Below are 19564 nucleotides of genomic sequence, written 5' to 3' on the forward strand. Positions count from 1 at the left end.
CAAAATGCGTTGGGAGGAGCAGCGTGCTGACGTCTCTGCTCTGTTCAATGTTTTGAAGGAACGGGTGTTCGAAGCGTAGTCGGCCGGCTTACTATCCATGCATGACATATGTTATCTCTATATAAGTGATACTGTTATTTATAAGAAAGTAGAAACTGGTTTTACCTATGGCGAGTTATCTTTCCTTTCTTTGGGTACCGTGAACATGAGAATCAAGGCCCTTTTGTGTTTGTGTTAAAACTACCTACCCGTCTAAAAGCGGTATTTGAAGGCTGTTCCGGTCAGAGTCACTGCTTGCCGATTCAGGAGATAAAGACCCTGGATGGGTATTAGCCACAAGAGATCCAGCTTGTGTTAGCTGGTAAGCGTGCACTCTAAGTGGTGATGGACACACTTTGCATGTTGGTGTGAATTTGTTTTCTACATGAGGACAACTTCACTCGATATTTGTCTATTGCCTATAGCAATATTCCTAAAGGTTGTAAAGGTTTTTTTTTTTAAACAACAAACATGTTATACTTACCTCCACTGTGCAGCTCGTTTTGCACAGAGTGGCCCCGAACCTGCTCTTCTGGGGTCCCTCGGCAGCTGTCTCGGCTCCCGGCCGCAAGTTCTTCTCATGTTCATGCAAGCTCCCTCGCATGGTGAGGAGTGCTTGCGGGCAAGCTCCCGTGATATAGCCGCTCACTGTATCACTCGGCCCCACCCCTGGCACGCCACGTCATTGATGTGATTGACAGCAGTGCGAGCCAATGGCTGCGCTGCTTTCAATCCATCTACTGTAACCACGGCCAGGCTGTGCGGCAAAGAGGATATCGGGGGCGAGCGCAGGACTTTGGAGGGGTCAGGTAAGTAAAACGGGGGGGGGGGGGGGGCGGGGCGGCATTGTCTGATGTTTTTTCACCTTAATGCATAGAATGCATTAAGGTGAAAAAAACTTTTACCTTTACAACCCCTTAAGGACATTTTTGTTTGTTTCTGACCTTTCTCTTGGGACGCAACAACCTTCGTGTTGATTCATATATTGTTTTATTTCACTGTTGATACAATTTGTCACATAGTTTTGGGTTAAAGTACAGCTCTCTTAACCACTTGCCGACCGCTGCACGCCGATATACATCGGCACAATGGCAGCGGTGGGCAAATGGCCGTACCTTTACATCCCCTTTAAGAGCCAGGGATAGCAGGCACCGCGTACAGCGTGACTGTGCCCACAGGACCAGCAGACTCGATGTCCGCCGGTCTCCCAGAAACCATGTCAGAGAGCCTCAGAACGGGGATGTGCCTATGTAAACAAGGCATTTCCCCGTTCTGGCTTGTGTCATGAGAGAGATCTGATCGCTGTCATGTGACTTAAAGTGGAGCTCCACCCTAAAGTGGAACTTCCGCTCATTGGAACCCTCCCCCCCTCCAGCGCCACAATTGGCACCTTTCAGGGGGGAGGGGGGTGCAGATACCTGTATAGTACAGGTATTTGCACCCACTTCTGGCATAGATATCCGCAGAATCTGCGGATATTTACGCCACTTCCTGCGGGTCCCCCGCTGTCTGCTGGGAAACACATGGATCCCAGAGACAGCGGGGACCATTCTTATTGCGCAGCGCGACTCGCGCATGAGCAGTAGGGAACCGGGAAGTGAAGCCGCAAGGCGGAAGCACCCAAGAGCCGATCAAGAGATCGGCTTCGGGTGCCAACATCGTGGGCGCGCTGGGCGGGTAAGTGTCCTTATTTTAAAAGTCAGCAGCTGCAGTATTTGTAGCTGCTGACTTTAAAAAAAAAAAACAAAAAAAAAACGGCGGAACTCCCGCTTTAAAGCCCACCCCCCCACAATTAGAATCACTCCTTAGGACACACTTAACCCCTTCACTGCTAATGTCATTTATACAGTAATCAGTTCATTTTTATAGCACTGATCGCTGTATAAATGACAATGGTCCCAAAATAGTGTCAAAAGTGGCCGACGTGTCCCCCATAATGTTGCAATCCCGATAAAAATAGCAGATCGCCGTCATTACTAATAAAAAAAAAAATTACAAATAAAAATGCCATAAAACTATCCCCTATTTTGTAAACGCTATAACTTTTGTGCAAACCAATCAATATACGCTTATTGCGATTTTTCTTTACCAAAAATATGTAGTAGAATACATATCGTTCTAAACTGAGGGAAAAAAAAAGTTTTTTTTTTTTAAATATATTTTGAGGGGATATTTATTATAGCAAAAAGTAAAAAATGAGTTATTTTCAAAATTGTCTCTATTTTTTTTGTTTATAGCACAAAAAATAAAAACCGTAAAGGTGATCAAATACCACCAAAAGAAAGCTCTATTTGTGGGGAAAAAAAGGACATAAATTTTGCTCGTCAGTTAAATTGATGCAGTGCCGAATCGCAAAAAGTGTTCTGGTCAGGAAGGGGGTAAAATCTTCCGGGGCTGAAGCGGTTAATATAAAGTATAAACAAAACTACACGTTTTGTATTTGCTGCTCACAGCAGCCACATGTTATCATATAAAGCAGGATTGCCAACCTCCTACAGCATTTTTTACTGGCAAAACATGGAAGATTCACTGGCGGAGCACATTTTTTACTGGCAACCTGAGAAATTACAGAACTCCTATAGAAATCGAATGCAGTGAATATTTGAACAGTATAAACATGATATGGAAACACGGACAATACCTATAACAAAGTAATTTGCTTGATTTACTCTTAAAACTTTACTGGCAGTTGTAAAAAAAAAAAAAAAAAATCACAAATTTTTACAAACTGTCAGTAAATTTACTGGTGGTTGGCAATCCTGATATAAAGTGATATGCCTGATGTGGTCTTGTGATCGTGGTTAAATCTGCTACAGAAGGGCAGATGGAGAATGAGTGATCTGTGTGCTTTTATCCAGAGTACTGACATCCCTGACTAGATTTTAAATAGCTTTGCATGAATTTGCATCTCCGGACACGGGATCAAACACACCGTGGGATGGTCACAGATCAGGTGCATTGCACATACTGACTGGAACAATAACCACCTAATTGTGGGGTCATTGTAAAAAATGAGTGCGAGATGACAGAAAAAATGATCTATATAAACAGAACCAGAGAATATAGAACTGTTGAAACATAGGAACGGGTTCAATGCATACTCCATTTTCCACTCCAGCCCAGTTCCATCTCTGTGCCCATCCTCCTTATATCAAGTCTTCATATTTTACTCCCTGCTGGTCCGGTTTCATCTTCCTTCCATTTGCAAAGCACATAGGAAGAAGAATAGCACTACGGGGGGCCCATACACTTGGTATAGAACAGTAGGTCTACAGTGCAGCAAAAAAAGAATAAAGCAGTTGCTATGATACAAACACAAAGCAATTGGCTCCTCTATAAAAAGTGCATACCTGAAGAGCACTGAAGATGCAAGAAAACAATTGCTATTTTATTTTTCAGATATTTTCATCCAAAGTCCTTTTTCCCCAAGAGCTCTATTAAGTATGTGTTATTTATGACTCGTCACTATGTTTCAAAACCAGGCTTTTGCCTGCAGAAAACGCGAGAACGCACCTTGCGGTGACCCTATCCCTGCTCTTCTCCCAGCAGAAGTATAAGTCAATGCTACATATACTGTATGTTAATGTTTATTTTACTCAGCAAAAATAATATTTCTTTAGCACTGAGCACCTAATATTTTAGGACCCGAAGAGTGTAAATATTACAGCAGAACTATAACAGGTCCATTATATCTAAACAATATAGTCATTAAATAAATGACTAGGATATAGTCATTCAATAAATATTGCAACTCAAGTGCTGCTAAAAACTTTACTCTGTATATATTAAAGGAGATCTCTGGTCACAGCATACACTTCCATTTTGCATCATCTCCATTTTGTGTCACAGCTGTGACACAGCAGTGCCTGCTCACAATCAGGGCCTATTTTCTCAGACAATATGTATAGGAACTCAGAGTCACCCCTTTTCTCCGCCCCCACCCACCTCCGAGCACCATTCCTTGGTTCCACCCCCTATTCACCTCCCAGTTTTGGGTTGCTAAGTAATTTGTATGCTATGTAATAACAAGAAAAGCAGTAAATTAGATACCCCGCAGCCAGTAACAATAGCCCCCCGCCAGCGGCAATAGATCCCAACAATGGACTACCCGCAACAAAATCCCCTTCAGAAACAATAGACTCCCAGCAGCAATTACAGATCTCTTTTTTGTTGCCGGGGGGGGGGGGGCATTGTTGTGTGAGGGAACTATTGTTGCTGGGGTATCTATTGTTGCCGGCTGCAGGGGGTTTATTTTACAAATTACTTAGCACCACAGAATGATACTTGGGACGGTACTGGGAGGTGGGCAGAGGGCGGAACCAAGGGACGGTGCTCGGAGGTGGGTAGGGGGCAGAGACAAGGGTGACTTAGACTGGGGGGGGGGGGGGGGGGGGCGTTCCTGCACCTATTCTCTGAGAAAAAAAAAGCCCTGGTTTTCGGGATAAATCTTGATAAAACCCCAAGTTCTAAAATAAAGATGACTTTAAAGTGTTACTAGACACAGGGCTCTGCATTCACTATATATGGTCTCCCACAGTACAGAGAACATGATAATGCAATTATTTTATTACTAAATACAAATTGCTAAATACCTTTTCTCTTCAGCAGTATATAGCATTTTCTATCAGTGTCTAGTTAAAGTTTGCAGGAGGAGTTTTTATTCTCCTCTGACTGTCGTATGAGGCTGCTGGACCCCTGAACCTCTGTCTGGACAGTGCCGATTGGCCCTGTGCTGATCACACGCACCCTCCAATGAAAAAAAAAAAAAACTCTAGGAATACACACCAAAACGGAGCATGTGCAGAGCACCCCCAAAGCTCTGTTCTACAAGCAGATGGATTGGGGGCAGCGGAAGAAGGGGAGGATCAGAGAAGACAGGATAAAACAGCCTTTTTACACAATGTGGAGGATTAATCCCTTTTCACAGTAAGTAGAAAAAAACATGCTTTACTGCATATACAGACTTGATTTTACTGCTGTGGGTTTAATAACACTTTAATATTACGTGTAAGGCTGAAATGGAACAGGTGGCTCAACAAATCTCAAAGTATATAGGCATGGCAGATGTCATGGCTGAGGAGCCGCTAGCATTTGTCCTCAAATGTCAAATCCACTTGTTTGGGGGGGGGGGGGGGGCAGTTACTTAGTTTTGACAGGTACCCTTCTCCCACTTCTGCTCGGCTTGGGCGATCCAAGCTAAAGTTCACCTCCACCCTTTCCATGACCTTCCGGGACATGTCGCAGGTCCCAGAAGGCTGCAGGACCATTCACACAGCACCGCGTACTGGGAAGCCAGCTGTGAAGGCGCAAGGCGTCACAGCCAACTGTCCACAGCTAACAGGTTGCCACCAGGGACCCTAAGTTTGGCGAAGAACCAGCCAATGGCGTTGGATCCCTCGCTAGGTGAGTGTCTGTTTAATAAAAGTCAGCAGCTACTGTTTTTTGAGAACTGACTGAAGCTTCTATAAGTTTTGGATACTTTTTCTCCTGGCAGACTGAGAAGGCCTCTCAGTAGGCCTCTGAGCAGGAATGAGGATGCTTTCCAATCATTTTGTGCAACCTGTGTAGAAAGGACATGAATATTTTATTTCTCATTACTTACAGGAGTGAACAATGACATTGAGGAGAAACCGAAATAGGTGGAGTTTGAAGTTCTTGGGTTGCAAGAACAACAGTCTAGGTTTTTAGTGTTCCTGGAATTAACAGCTTTTAGATAATGGGGCAGTCTGGTCTATGCAAGAGTCTCTCGAATGAAAAATAAAAGTTCTCTATATGTAAGCTGTTGTCCCTGTACCTTCATTCTAATTTCTACATTTGTAAATTTGACAGAAATGTACACTTTATGCACATAAATGAATGTCTACTCTGTACAGTCTTTACCAGCACGTGTATATAAAAAAATGAAACAGTAGTTTATTAGAATAGAAATCAGGGTTTTTTTTATCAGATAATTAAATAAAACAGGAATTTCACAAGAAATTACAACACAATTTCTTGTCTAAGAACCAAAAATGACTCATTATCCGTGTTAATCCCAAAATCTGCATGAATCACTGAGCTTATCGTCTATAAATGAATGGAGCAGCTAAAAGGTTAAAGTGAGTAGCATGCTATGCAGGGCTCATGTAAACAGACAAGCCTTTTCTTATTCTTTATTACTTATTGCCCGAGCGCATCTCGCTTTTATTTTTTACAGCGAGTCAGACACAATGGCATTTGTGCTCCAGTGTGCAAGCCACTATCGCTTAACGTCAGCATTAGCTTTGTCTATGAAAGATCTGGAGTGCAGTGCTGAAAAGGCAGCAGCCATTCTAAGCTAAGAGCAAACAAAACACAAGAACACAACAAATATCAGATTTACAAGACCATTTACATGCACAAGTAATAATGAAATTTAAAAAACAAATGATGAAGTGCCATATTCCAAGGCAACCACAGTTCACCTTTCATAAGAATAGAGCAGCTGAAACACTGAAAAATGGTTTGGTTACACTGGGTGGATGGTGGTTGGTCTTGGCACAAGAAGACTAATGCCGCGTACACACGAGCGGACTGTATGGCGTACTTAGTCCGTCATACAATCCGACGGACAGTCCGTCATACTTTCGACTGAACGGACTTGACCACACACGGATGCACAAACAGTCCGTCGAAAGCTTGCGCGATGACGTGTACAGCACGTACGACGGGACTAGAAATAGGAAGTCCAATACACAGCAAAGCACCCTTCCGCCGTGTAAATCCTTTCTGGGCATGCGCCATTCTTAGTCCGTCGAACTAGCATACTGACGAGCGGATTGTCCGCTGAAACTAAAGTATGATGGACAGAATTTCGAAAAATCCGAAATACTTAGTACGCCGGACTGCACGCTGAAAAAGTCCGCTGAAGCCCACACACGAGCGGACTGTCCGCTGAAATGTGTTTCGATGGACTAAGTACGCCATACAGTCCGCCCGTGTGTACGCGGCATATGAAAGCAAAATGTACTGTTAAAATACATATACGGAAATATTAATAAAACATAATCTATACCTGGGACTCAACTACACTTGTTTGTAGGGCAGCAAAACAGAGGAAGGCTGCAACTCTGTTGTCCAAGCCACCAGTTGACTGTTTACAATACTAGAGGACATTACCATGCAAGTGACACCCACCAGCTTTATCACCTAACCTAGGTAACTCCTCCTCCAGTCTATCATTATTACAGAACAGATAGATAGATTTCACCTAATTGGACTTCCTGTTAGCTATGTGGTTTGCACTCTTTCTGGATACAGTGAATAAGGTGCAGTTTAATTAGTGTGACCACCTCAAATTGAAAAAGACGATGACAAATTATCATTGTGGAGGCATCTTGCAGAACACATTGGCTGTATAGGAGCAGCTATAACAATGGCCCTTTAAATGACAGGCTCATCTGTCAATGAGCGCATCCCAGAGCGTTTTAAGGTGTCATTTACAAGCTATTTTTACTGAAATATAATATGTATTTTTTTTTCCATTAGTACATTTGATCCTGACATTCTCAAGGTTATATAATTTTCTGGCATCTTTAAGCTCTTCTATCTAATGTATAAAACGAAAACAAAAAGTTGAAAAACAAATTGAAAGCAAGTATAGTGGCTATTTAGAATACATTGGTTTTCTCTTGTATATATATATATATATACATACAAGTCAAGCAAATTGTTGAAACACAAGCAAAACATATTTTCACAGTTGAAAGATCTTTCACCAGCTTCTGGGTGAAAAAAAAAAAAAAAATATGACTCATCTCACGCTTTTGTAAAATACTTGTACATTCAGTTACTTATGTTTCCAATCTTATGGGGCAACAGACAAGGTTGCCACTTATCCCGTGTCTTATTTGGGCTTGCAATCGAACCTCTGACCCAACTTATTAGGAGCTCACCAGATATCTCTGGAATAACTGTTGGATGGTAATTACTATAAATTGAGCCTTTTAGTGGATGACATCAGTCTGTCCCCTATCAATACTCTCATCTCATTACCCAACCTACAAGAACTCCACATAGGTTTTGGATCTTTATCAGGTTTGCACATTAAGCTTACAAAATCCAAGGCCTTCAATATCTCACTCCCTGCCTCCCTATGTAGCTTTCGTCAGCAATTTCCGTACCACTGGGCATACATCAAACTTCCTTACCTGGGCATAAACCTGACAAGCTCCTATTCCCCTCTTTTTGAGGCCAATTATCTACCTCTTCTCTCTAAACCTTAACAACTTCTGCACATGTGGGCCAATTATATCGTTTCCTGGCTGGTCCACATTGCAGCTGTAACAACCTACTTACCTAATGATTGTATTTATTTAGAGTCTTGTCAACAATGAAAATTTCCCTCCATTAAGAATGAAATCCAAAATCAGGTAATGCGTTTTATATGGCGCAATTGCAAACCTTGAATATAAAAGCATGTACTGTTCCAAACCAGATCCTATGGCAGTTTAGGAGTTCCAAATTTCCCAAGAGATTTTCAGGCAATTAATAAAATCTGAAGTTCGTTATGAAAACCCACTTTGGGTTAATCTAGAGGCAGAGGTGCTCTTTTGTCTATTCACAATTTACTGTGGTTACATCCACGAGATAGGTCTTCCATCTCTAACCCCTTTTCTTGTTATTCTCTGCAAGTTTGGGACACTCAAGTACTCCACACCTAGCATTGTTATCAATCTTACGTAACACTGCTTTGGCATCCAGTTTCAAGTCGCCACAAGCTTAAACATTGGATCACCCTAAAACTGAAACATTTTCACATGCTTATGTCTGCCAAAGATAAAATTATTTTCATCTTCAAGTGTTCCACCATCTTCCTCAGTCTGAGTTGTTCCACTTTTTGCAAGTTAAGCATGTATCCTCCACAATTCAATTATGGGGAGACATAATACATCTTACCTTTTTTGAATCCAAAAGGTCTCCATGACCACCATTCCCCGGGAATGATCTCCCTCTTATACAATACATTAATTTCCCACAGTTATTAACTTTTGTACCATTTGACCCCCTAAATAAATGTATAATCATTTTCAAATTCACCCAGAAACTCTCTCCCACGTGGAAATTGGAAAAGTTAGAGTGGCCGAGTCAACCCTGATGCTCAGCTCATCTGCTTTCGCAGCTGTTCAGACATGGGCGCACTGCCTGGTAGCACAGAATTTCTGGACTCAGGTATACGAAGTCTTGAAAGTACTCCTGCAGAAACCAGTACCTATGCTACCACAGGAAGTGGTTCTCAATCTAAAACGTTATGGGGTCACTAAGTGGCAAATTTTGGTAACCCATGTTCTGACTGTAGCAAAACAAGCAATTGCAAAGGTTTGACTGACTGACGTCTTACATATATCTAAACTTATTTTTTGCATGCAATTGGTGTTGATCAACAAAAAAAACAAAAAAAAAACATACCTGCAAAACTACAGAGTACTATGGTTAGATTTTGCTGGACTTGGAAGCCTTAGGTCCTCTAGAGGGACTTTGACTGTCAACTTTTAGATATCTGATGTGTACAGAGACTTTTAATGGGTATTTCATAACAGGCTGCGGAACCCCTGGCCATCCTCCGTTCCTCCCTCTTCTTCCCCTCTTCTACTCTCTAAAACATTCTAATCTTCTTCCACTTGGTCTTCTTCCCTTTACACCGAATCACAATCAATTTGGCCTTCTGCTCTTATGCCAACAGATCCACATCAACAAAAGTATTAGAGTATTTTATAGTTTTCTGCATGTCAATGTTACAAGCCTTCCCTACTTGTACACTTCAAAACCTGCTTCTGCGTAATCAGATGTTTTACAATGGATTTCCTTTAACTATCCTTGCTGTGTATAACATTTCTTAAAATCTTACACTCAGGGTAGCATTTCAATGCTGTTCAGTCATTGACTGGGCCATCCTAAGGCAGAACTAAACCCATCAATTTAACGGTTTTAAAAGACAGCCATCATCGTTGGCATGCCGGGAATGCGGCCATATTTACTTTTGCTCTCAATCACACTGTAATTTTATCAAAAGGCTAGTGTCATAATTGATATATGTGCAGCACCATGGCAGTTGCAGATGAAACAGAGGCTAAGATGGCACCTTCATTGCCTGAAAAGGAGAGGGGGATTTAATTCAGTTTTAAAGCTCTGCTAAAAGGTATAAAGGGGATCCTCTTACCTGTGACCCACATTTAAAGTAGAACTAAAGGCAAAACTTGTTTTTCATCTTCGAGTATGGGAGGGTTATAACCCCCTGCCTTTTTTTTTGCACTTTGTCTCATAAGGGAGATTTCCCTTCACTTCCTCACCCATAGCCAAGACAGAAAGTAAAAGGATTCCCTCCAAATTGGGGGAATCCTTGGTTGTCAACAGGGTCACCAAAACTACCAGTATGGTGGTCCTCATTAAAAGATTCCCATCTATTCCTGTTCTGGAGATAACCCAAAAATTTGAGTTTTTCTTTTAGTTCAATTTTGATGATAACAGAAAACAAGACAAATAGGGTGCTTATCCCTGGTATCAGAACACAATAGGACAGCTGGAGAGATTCCTGCATCTCCATTACTTTGTGGCTGCAGGAATCTGAGCTTTTTATTTTTAATTCAGCCCCCTGAATGAACGAAACCCTGCTGAGTAAGAGCTAAAGCTTTCCAATCAGAAGACAGTATGAACTTTGTGGATTTTGGAGCTCTAGTTTTAAAGGGATGTATTGGTCCTCTGCAGAGAGATTACTGATTGCACACAGAAAGCAAGGGTGCTTCTCTGCAGCATGTTGGCACAGGATGGGCTTTTCCACTGAGGCTGCAGCAACTTTTTTGAGAAAACAGAATTCAAACACCTTTTGTTTTTATGTACCTGGAATGTATTTAGTGGTTTTAAACAAAGTTCAGTTGAGTTTTAAAATGAAACCTGTGCTAACAAGAATATGGAGGCTGCCATTGCTGACACCTTCTGAAAATATTAGTTGTGTAAGGTCATGCAGATCCAATGGTCAAATGCTTTCCTGAGACCCAGTCTTGTGTCTCAGACACTATTTGACAAAGGATCAGCACATGCAGATCTGGATTTTGGACATCACTCAAATTCTAATCTGCATGCATACTTGATCCAGGTCATGGACAAAAATGTTATACTAGAAACAGGCAGGCAACAAGAAATTTAGGGAAACAATCAGAAATGGCAGTCCCCATAATTTTTAGGCTTTTTTTTTTTTTAAGGACATTTTTGGGAAGTAGGGCAGCATGAGGTGTTAATTAAGGCCCCCTTTATAATGGCTTTGTAGATTACATGGCAAGCCATATTGTACAACTCCCGGCAGGTAGTAAATACATATTTGAATATGTATGTAAAATCTAAATCAATTTAGTACCATGTCTCACTGTACAGTTTTCCTAAGCAAATCATGTTTTGAAAATCTGTCACAAAATTCTATACCCAGAGACCCTGCCAGTAATAGCACTTTCTATTGCAAGTTGAAAACACTAAGCTGCTGCCTTGCAATTAGCAGCCATGTTGTCAGTTTGCCATATCAACTGCTTCAGTTGGTCTAGACATGCACAGACCTGATATGCAGCCCTAAGACCAACTGAAGTAGCATACATAGCAGGTTGACAACTAAATTAGCAAAATTTCCATTTTAAATCTTTTAAGGAACACAGGAAGAACCCAGTTAGCTTCTTCTTGCTTTCTGCATCCCTGCTACAAATTTTTCTTCACTTCCTGTGCTATCAAGTAAGGAAAATTCTCCTGGTTGGTTCTTCTTTTAGAAGCGGAATCTATTGCAGGGCAGTAAAAGAAGAATTGTAATGAGACATCGAAGCAATGCCGTAGTAACTATGTGGCCTTTACATTTGGACCACAAAACGTGTATGCTTTAGGAACTACTTTCCAAACATTATGACCCAATTGTACTCCATGTCTTTTTTTGACAATGAAGTCATTCTCTGATAAAAATGTGTTGCATGCAGCGAGACAGGTGCTGTGTGGTGGATATGTCATGTGCTACATTAATACTGATGTAAGTGCAATTTTAATTTAACAAGCTTTATGGGTAGTTATACTATCACAAGCGTTCTTTTTATTTGATGTCTCACATAGACCTATTGTCCAGACAATGGAGGGTGGTAGATATAACTATTTGGTGAGTACCTTTCTAACATTACTACCTTGAAGTCATAAAGCCTTGTCATTTGCTCACTGTGGTGCTGGAGGCAATGCATGCATTCGATTCTTCTGAAGTAAATACTAGTGTAGTGCAGCGATTTTGTTCTTGTTGTAAAGAATAAGCTCATTCCAATCCAGACCATTTTTTTGTTCCCCAAAAAAAGGAAAAGGATGCAAACCTTTTCAGTTTTTTTTGTGGGCCTAAACGGACTTGGATGTGGGCAGATGTAAACACAGGCACATCAATTTACATCTTCCCTTCCACAGAGATGTATTGCATATTGTCTAGATCTATATAAAATATGGACAGACAGAATGCTCCTCTGAAAGATGCATAAAAAAAGTCACATATACCATTGTTTCTGAAAGCATTGAGGAGAAGTTAAGTTTTCAAAATTCTCAACACAGGCATTGAAATTGCCTTTTTTTTCTATGGAAGCATATCTTGGTAGGCCAGCAGCGCTCTAATGCAAGCACACAGCTGGTGTTTCAAAGCTATTAGAGCTCTCGCAAATGGCAGTACAGAGTAAAATACGCTTGTTGTAGCCCCCAAGAGCCACAGCTGCAGCGTATTTTTACCAAAAAAAAATTTACATGTTGGCTCTTACTCTTGCAAGGCGTATCCTTCAAAACGTAAACTTTTACATTTTGAAAAATACACACATAAAACAAGTGTAAGTGCCGGCATATATACGTGTGCATAGCCATGCATGGTGGTTTTTGTAACATATGTCAGTAACCAAAAATACACTACAGCTTTGCCTCCTTGGAGCCACAATAAGCAGCATATTGTACGCTCTATGGCTTTAAGCCTAATGTCCGGCCATGTGCAAGAGCCCCTAGAAAGCAACTGAAACGTGACTTTAGAGGCTTTGTTGTGATCTCTGAGGATAAATAGCTCCATATTGTCAGCTGACGAAGAAGGCATAGTTTGGCCTCCGGAAAAATGTTCCTTATTGGCTACAGAGTCTGTAGCACCTAGCATGTTCTTGGTGATTTTGAAGCTTTTTTCATGGGCTGAGCAAAGGGGAGGAGAGGAATTCTTCCACCATAAAAACTTGCGCAAAAAATGAAAATTGTGCATCACACATGTTTACAGGTAATCCCATTGAAGTTTATAGAGCCCAAAACACATTGAGAAAAAAAAGCTTTTTGGGCGTAGACCAACTGACTGTAGAGGTGTTAACAGGGCCAATTAGAAAAAAATGGGAATTTGTGTAGTCAGGCGTATGGAAATGAGCAAAAAACTGCTCGAGTGTGCATGAGGGCCAACTCTTCAACCAATCACTATCAATTATAATAAAATCTGTTGTGTTGCTAGAAACACCAGGCATGAAAGGGAGTATTTGCTCTCTTTAAACCCACGTTCACGTTGGGCGGCTTTGACATGTCACGGCCGAATCAGTGTGATGCCGACTTTGTGGCGCCACAGCGATTCCCTTAAGTAGTTCCGGTAGTACTTTTGGCGATTTCAGGGGTGATTTGAATAGACATCTGTGCATGAACCCACACAGATGTCTGTCAAAATCGCCTGCATTGCTCTTTGAAATTAAGTTGCGCGATTTCAAACCCTCCCTCAACGTGAACCTGGGCTAAATGTCTGATAGGAACTGGTCATTCCTACAAACCTTATTTATTAAATTGTAATGGAAGGCTCTTTTTACATAACTATTCAAGATTTACCTTTTAATTTTCCAGCACATTATGAATGTATGTAATGATAATAATTTCCAATGTTAGGAAAATATTAACCTGAAATTAGAAGGAGCTCAATTAATTAATTTGCCAATCAGAGGCCTAAAACAACTAGAAGGACATTTTCTTTGCGATTCAGTGATGTACCCTAAAAAACACTGGAAAGTTAAAGGGACACCGTTCACGAGAGGATCATGGAGGCTGCCACTGATGAACAGTCTTTTGGGAAAGTCATTTCCCAGGTTGTCATGTTGATACTTTGGTTTCAATGATGTCTGCGTAGCGACCTGGAACAGGTATAGAAATAAGGAGGTCTGACATTTAAGTCAGACAAGCTAGAATTTTTTTCATAAGGAGACCAGCAATGGCAGCCTTCTTACTTTCCTTTAAACATATAATGGGTCAAGTGGTAATGTTATAAGCCAAATATTTTTTGCCACAGTTAATTTATTTTTATAATTCTCCTTGGCACATTTCTAGTGTGGCGTACACCAAGTGCCTTTTCCAAAGAGATGACCAGTGCTGTCTGAGAAACGTATAAACCCCCCCCCCCCATATCAATTTAAAAGAGAAGATGTTATTTGAATGCCAAGCAACCACTTCAGCAAAAAACATTACACTGTGGTCCTCCAGCACTGAAACGCTTATGCCGCGTACACACGATTGGAATTTTGGTCGGAAAAAGCTCTTTCCCTATGGAATTCTGACGGGATTCCGCTCAAGCTGTCTAGCATACACACGATCACACCAAATTCCGACCGTCAAGAATGCGGCGACGTACAACACGTACGGTGGAACTAGAAAAAGGAAGTGCAATAGCCAGTAGCCAAGAGCTTCCGTCTCGTAGTTGAATCTGAGCATGGGATTGGAATTTCCGACAAACTTTTTCCGTCAGAAAAATTGAGAACCTGCTCTCAATATTTTGCTGGCGGAAATTCGGACAGCAAAATTCAGATCAAGCATACACACGGTCGCATTTTCTGATGAAAAGCTCTCATCAGTCTTTTGCTTGCTGAAATTCCGACCGTGTGCCCGCTCCATTAGGTTGAATACCGTATGGAGTACAGCTGGGTTTCTTCCATATGGAAGTTTTAAAAAAATTAGAGCGTTTGTGTTTTATAACTGTGATGTAAATGTGATTCCAACTTCCAAACCGATCAGCACGTTCTATAAAACTTCACACAAATGCCTTTCAGGTGAGGCCGAGGTGTCATAAGGGCTGGAAGCAGCAGCTCTACTTATAACAATCCACTCTTGCTCTCTTACTGCTACACTAGGTGAAAGAAGAATTTTTATGAACAGCTCAATAAAGTTCAGCCGCACGTGTCTATATAGCGATAGGGTGAGTTCTCAGAGTGCAGAGGACACCTTTTAGCACAACCATTAAAATAAATTTCACATGATAGGTAGCTGCAAATTTGTCAATATCATAATAGAGAAAATTGAGTACTGTCCGTGATACTTGATTTCTCTGTCACAATTGCACTAATACGGCTACAATCACATTAAGTATCAATATCATAATATAATTTCTAGGAAAATTTGGCTTCAACACTGTATCCAAGATCATGATTTCTAAAGCTGTATTTGGTGGCATAAATCCGTGTATATCTAGTAATGACATTTATGGAATATAAAACTAATTTATTCACATTAAAATGGTGGTTATCAAAAAATAAATAAAAATATCCATGATTAAATTATTATGAAACAAAGATGGATTTGATTATTCTTTACAAATCTAAAAGATGAAAATGAACAGCCACAACAGATTAAACCACTGGGAATGCCTGAGCAAATAAGGGTCCAGGTACAATGGCGGCATGTCCACACTACTGCCAGTTCAGTATTGCCAGTGTATAAATCCAAGTATTTTTTTTTTCTGGGACTGGAGAGACCTGTAACACTTTACTGCAGAATTATAATTTATTTTTATTAATGAAGTCAGTTTTTGATTATATGGAACCATGGAAACAATCAGCAACTGCAAGTGCAACTGGCCTATCATCTCATATGAAGCCCAAGGCATTTATTTCTACATTGAATTCTGCAAGTCTGTGACCTGTACAAGGTCATGAGAACATCATATATACGTTGCCAGGATATAGACAAGGAGCTCCTGGGTCACAGCTTATTGGCTTAGCCATCACAGCAAACAGTCACCTAGGTCTTTTGTTCATCCAGTGACCTGAATGCATCAGTCTGCAGTGTGTCTGACCCTCCCCGAAACTAGGATCCAGCCATACAGGAAGCTCCTGATGCCTGCCTGGAAATCAGAGTTCTGCCGACAGGAACGCCCCCTCTCTACAAAGGCAGACTTTACAGCAATGAGACTTTCCACTAAACCTCAATGTACAAATCTTTATCACTGAAAGAATTCCATCCAGCTAGTAGACTTTTCTTCTTTTTACAGAAGAGACACATGGCTGAACACATACAAAGCCATCTTATAACTCCATTCACCTATTCTGTCGCTCACTCTAAGAACAGAGAATGAATGCAATTTTTTTTTCACAAAGCAAACCTACAACTAGCATATGACAAAGAGCGGAGCAGCTGGAGACGAAAGGCAAGGACGTGACAATTGAAGACAGGCTGAAAGCACTGACATAAAAAGAGCAGAGAAGCTCTGTGCGCTGAAGCTTGCAGTTCGAAAAGCAACAGACACATTGCCTTCTCCTACAACAGAAACAATCTGGTTAAAATCTTTCCAGCAACGAGAGGAAAGCAAAACAGTGACAGACAAGCTGACAGCTACAATGAATGGAGCACAAGTTCCTATGGTCAATGCATTGTCTAAGACACCTACTATCAGTGATCGTGCATTATTATATCCACAAATTCTGACTTTTAGCTGGGAGAAGAAGCATGCACACTCAACACCTACAACATGCAGAAGATAAGAACCATTTTACCATAGGTGCAATTACAGCAAAGCCGAAAAATCAAGAGAATTTCCATCGCCCCAGCATCCGGCCATGTCTTGTCCCACTCCCCATCACCAGCCGGCACAAGCCAATCTGCTGGCTTCAGCACAACAGCAGTCACCTAACATGCAAGCTGACATATACACTGAGACATGCACTCCATGCAATGAGGAGAGATGGGAAGGACTGAGCAGGAGGAGCCAGGCGGAGAGGAGTGTTCAAGGTGGACAGCGTTGGCATTTTAAAGAGAGAATTAGTGAAGATAGTGTGCCCCCTCCCCACATTGCTCAGCGCTGCAACAAAAGCTTTTTCCCCAATGTACGAGAATCAATAGCAACAGCAGCGGACGTCTATGGTGAAAGAAACCTTCACATCCACTGCTGAATCAATGTTGTTATACAGAATTAACCATTTTCTGGGAAGGATAAAGCAGGTCATAGGATACCAGGATACAAGCACAATAATACTGGACGTTCATTCATTTTTATCAATTGTGATATTATCAGATTCAAGCATTATACCTGTATGCACTAAACTGGTAGTGTATGGTCAAGGGCCCATTTAGAAGATTGTGTTACTCCAACACTCTTTATTGCACAGGGTATGGGTACACTGTGCTGCCATTCATTTAGAATGGCACCCCCCCCCCCCCCCCAGATATGTGATAATGCTACAGGCCACACATGCAGCGTTTTGTGCTGAGCACTGTTGCAATAAAAGTTTTTTTAGATGCACTTGCAACTCATTCAAAATGAAATAGATCGAGATAGAGGGGAGGTACAAAGAAACAATACAATGCAGTAGCTTTGGTTGCTGATATTTTCAAGCATGCTGGGAATGTTAAGACGGGTGAAAGTAAAATCGTTGCAAAGTAATGAGAAAAGCTAATGAGTGGGTGAGTTTGTGGCAGCACACATCACCACTATGGCAGCTTAGTAATCAGAGTGAGAATGGTCAGTCTTTCTGTACACTTTCTGCAAAAGAATATTAAATACATATTTGGGTTAATTTACTAAAGGCAAATCGACTGTGCACTCCAGAGCTTAGGAAATTAGGTTAAGCTCTGATGACTTCCAGTATCCAACCATACACAAGCAAAAATGCTTTTTATTTTTATTTTCCATGCATGCGATTGGGTACTCCTTGTAAAGTCAGGCTTCACCTCATTAAGATCCCTTTCCCAGGCAGTTTTCAGGCGTTTTAGCTCTAGAAAAAAATGCCTGAAAACTGCCTCCCATTCTTTGCAATGATTGCTTTCACACTGGGGCGGTGTGCTTGCTGGACAATAGAAAAATTCCTGTAAGCAGCATCTTTGGGGTGGCTTGCAAGTGCTATAAATAGTGCTCCCAAAACGCCCCCTGCACAATTAAAATGAATGGGTAGCTCTTCCAAAGCACTGCAAAACTGAACTTTTTTCCTTTAAGGTCATGTTGTTACGTGACCTTAAATAATCTGCCCCGCTAGCGCCCGAAAAGCGCCGCTAAAGCACCGCAAAAATGACCAGCGCTTTAGCGCTGTTTTAGCAGTGCTGCTGTGTGAAAGGGGTCTACTAAGCCCTGGAGAAACTTGCACTGTCTATTTGCCTTTAGTAAACTAACCCCAGTAACTACTAGAGCCCCATTATCCTCTTATTTGTCAGACATCCAGAGCCCACAAGTAAATTCTACAGTCAAGATCGGAAAACAGGAAAAAAAAAAAATATAGGAGCTACTACAGACTATAGCAGTCCTATATAGTGTTTTATCTTTTTTTTTTTTTTCAAATATTGAAGAACAACATAATTTCCACAGGGACCAATCAGATATCAGTTTTCAGCCTATAAGCATATTCAGGGTAATGACTTATCGATTTCACTATAGCGCTGATTGGCTGCTATGAATTATGTGAGAATGTTACTTGACCTGTGCAATTATTTAAGACCAAGGGGTAAATTAAACAACTACACGCTCCTGGGTATATAACTGGTTATAAAAAGGAAGAGAACTCTAGAATGGGCCCACCTTAGGCAGTGAAAGGGTGCTTGCACTAGCCAGGGAAGCCATTGTAGTTATTACTAGGAAGGACTCTATTATCCAACACTCACAAAAAGCTAGAAAATGACCTTGAAAAATACGTATTTATGACAACAGCTTGGGATAGCCCAACCCAAACAGCAGATGTTCGCATCTCTATACACAGAGTGAGAAATGGTGATCACAGGATAAAAGAAGAAAGCAAGAGCAATAGGCTGGAAAATACAGACGTGACATCACACAGGTAGTAGAGTGATCAGTACCTTCCATGGTAACAGACGTTGGCTGCTCCTTCGAGTCCTTTGGTCCTTTCACCTTCAGATCCTGAAAAAGAGAGCTGAACTCAGAGAAAGCAAAAAACATTCCCTTGAAGTAACTTTAATCTGGAAACATTGCACATTTATATGACAATACATTGCACTGAAGAAGCAGCAGCAGATTTCAATTTCTACGGTTTCCTCAGCAAGAAATAGAAGTTCTATAAATCCTCCAATTTATGCAATATTAATATACTGAATCTACTATTTATTGAAGGTTTGAAGAGCCATACGTTTAGGATGTGTTAGCATTGTCCTAGGATGGAAGGACCCAATAGAGGTGTCCACAGATGCTGTTCCTCCATTAACAGAACAATATACATAGTAGAGCTGCACGATTCTGGCTAAAATAAGAATCACAATATTTTTGCTTAGAAGATAGATCATGATTCCCGCAGCATAACATCGTCTT

General features: G+C 41.1%; 1 protein-coding gene across 5 annotated transcripts in view; it reads right to left on the reverse strand.

The window, feature by feature from the left end:
• Positions 1 to 19564, reverse strand: part of ABR (ABR activator of RhoGEF and GTPase) — a 608507-nt gene that overhangs the window by 166046 nt on the left and 422897 nt on the right. For 4 of the 5 annotated variants that reach the window (XM_077480318.1, XM_077480319.1, XM_077480320.1 and 1 more), the window contains one exon: positions 19099 to 19159. In XM_077480318.1, the coding sequence (XP_077336444.1) occupies positions 19099 to 19159 (61 nt within the window). Of the gene's footprint in view, positions 1 to 16811; positions 16963 to 19098; positions 19160 to 19564 lie in introns of those variants that run through there. The other variant, XM_077480322.1, reaches the window with a different exon arrangement.

The sequence above is a fragment of the Lithobates pipiens genome, unplaced genomic scaffold (genome assembly GCF_037356315.1).
Source record: "Lithobates pipiens isolate NorthernLeopardFrog02 unplaced genomic scaffold, aLitPip1_a1.2 Scaffold_16, whole genome shotgun sequence".
Classification (NCBI taxonomy): domain Eukaryota; kingdom Metazoa; phylum Chordata; class Amphibia; order Anura; family Ranidae; genus Lithobates; species Lithobates pipiens.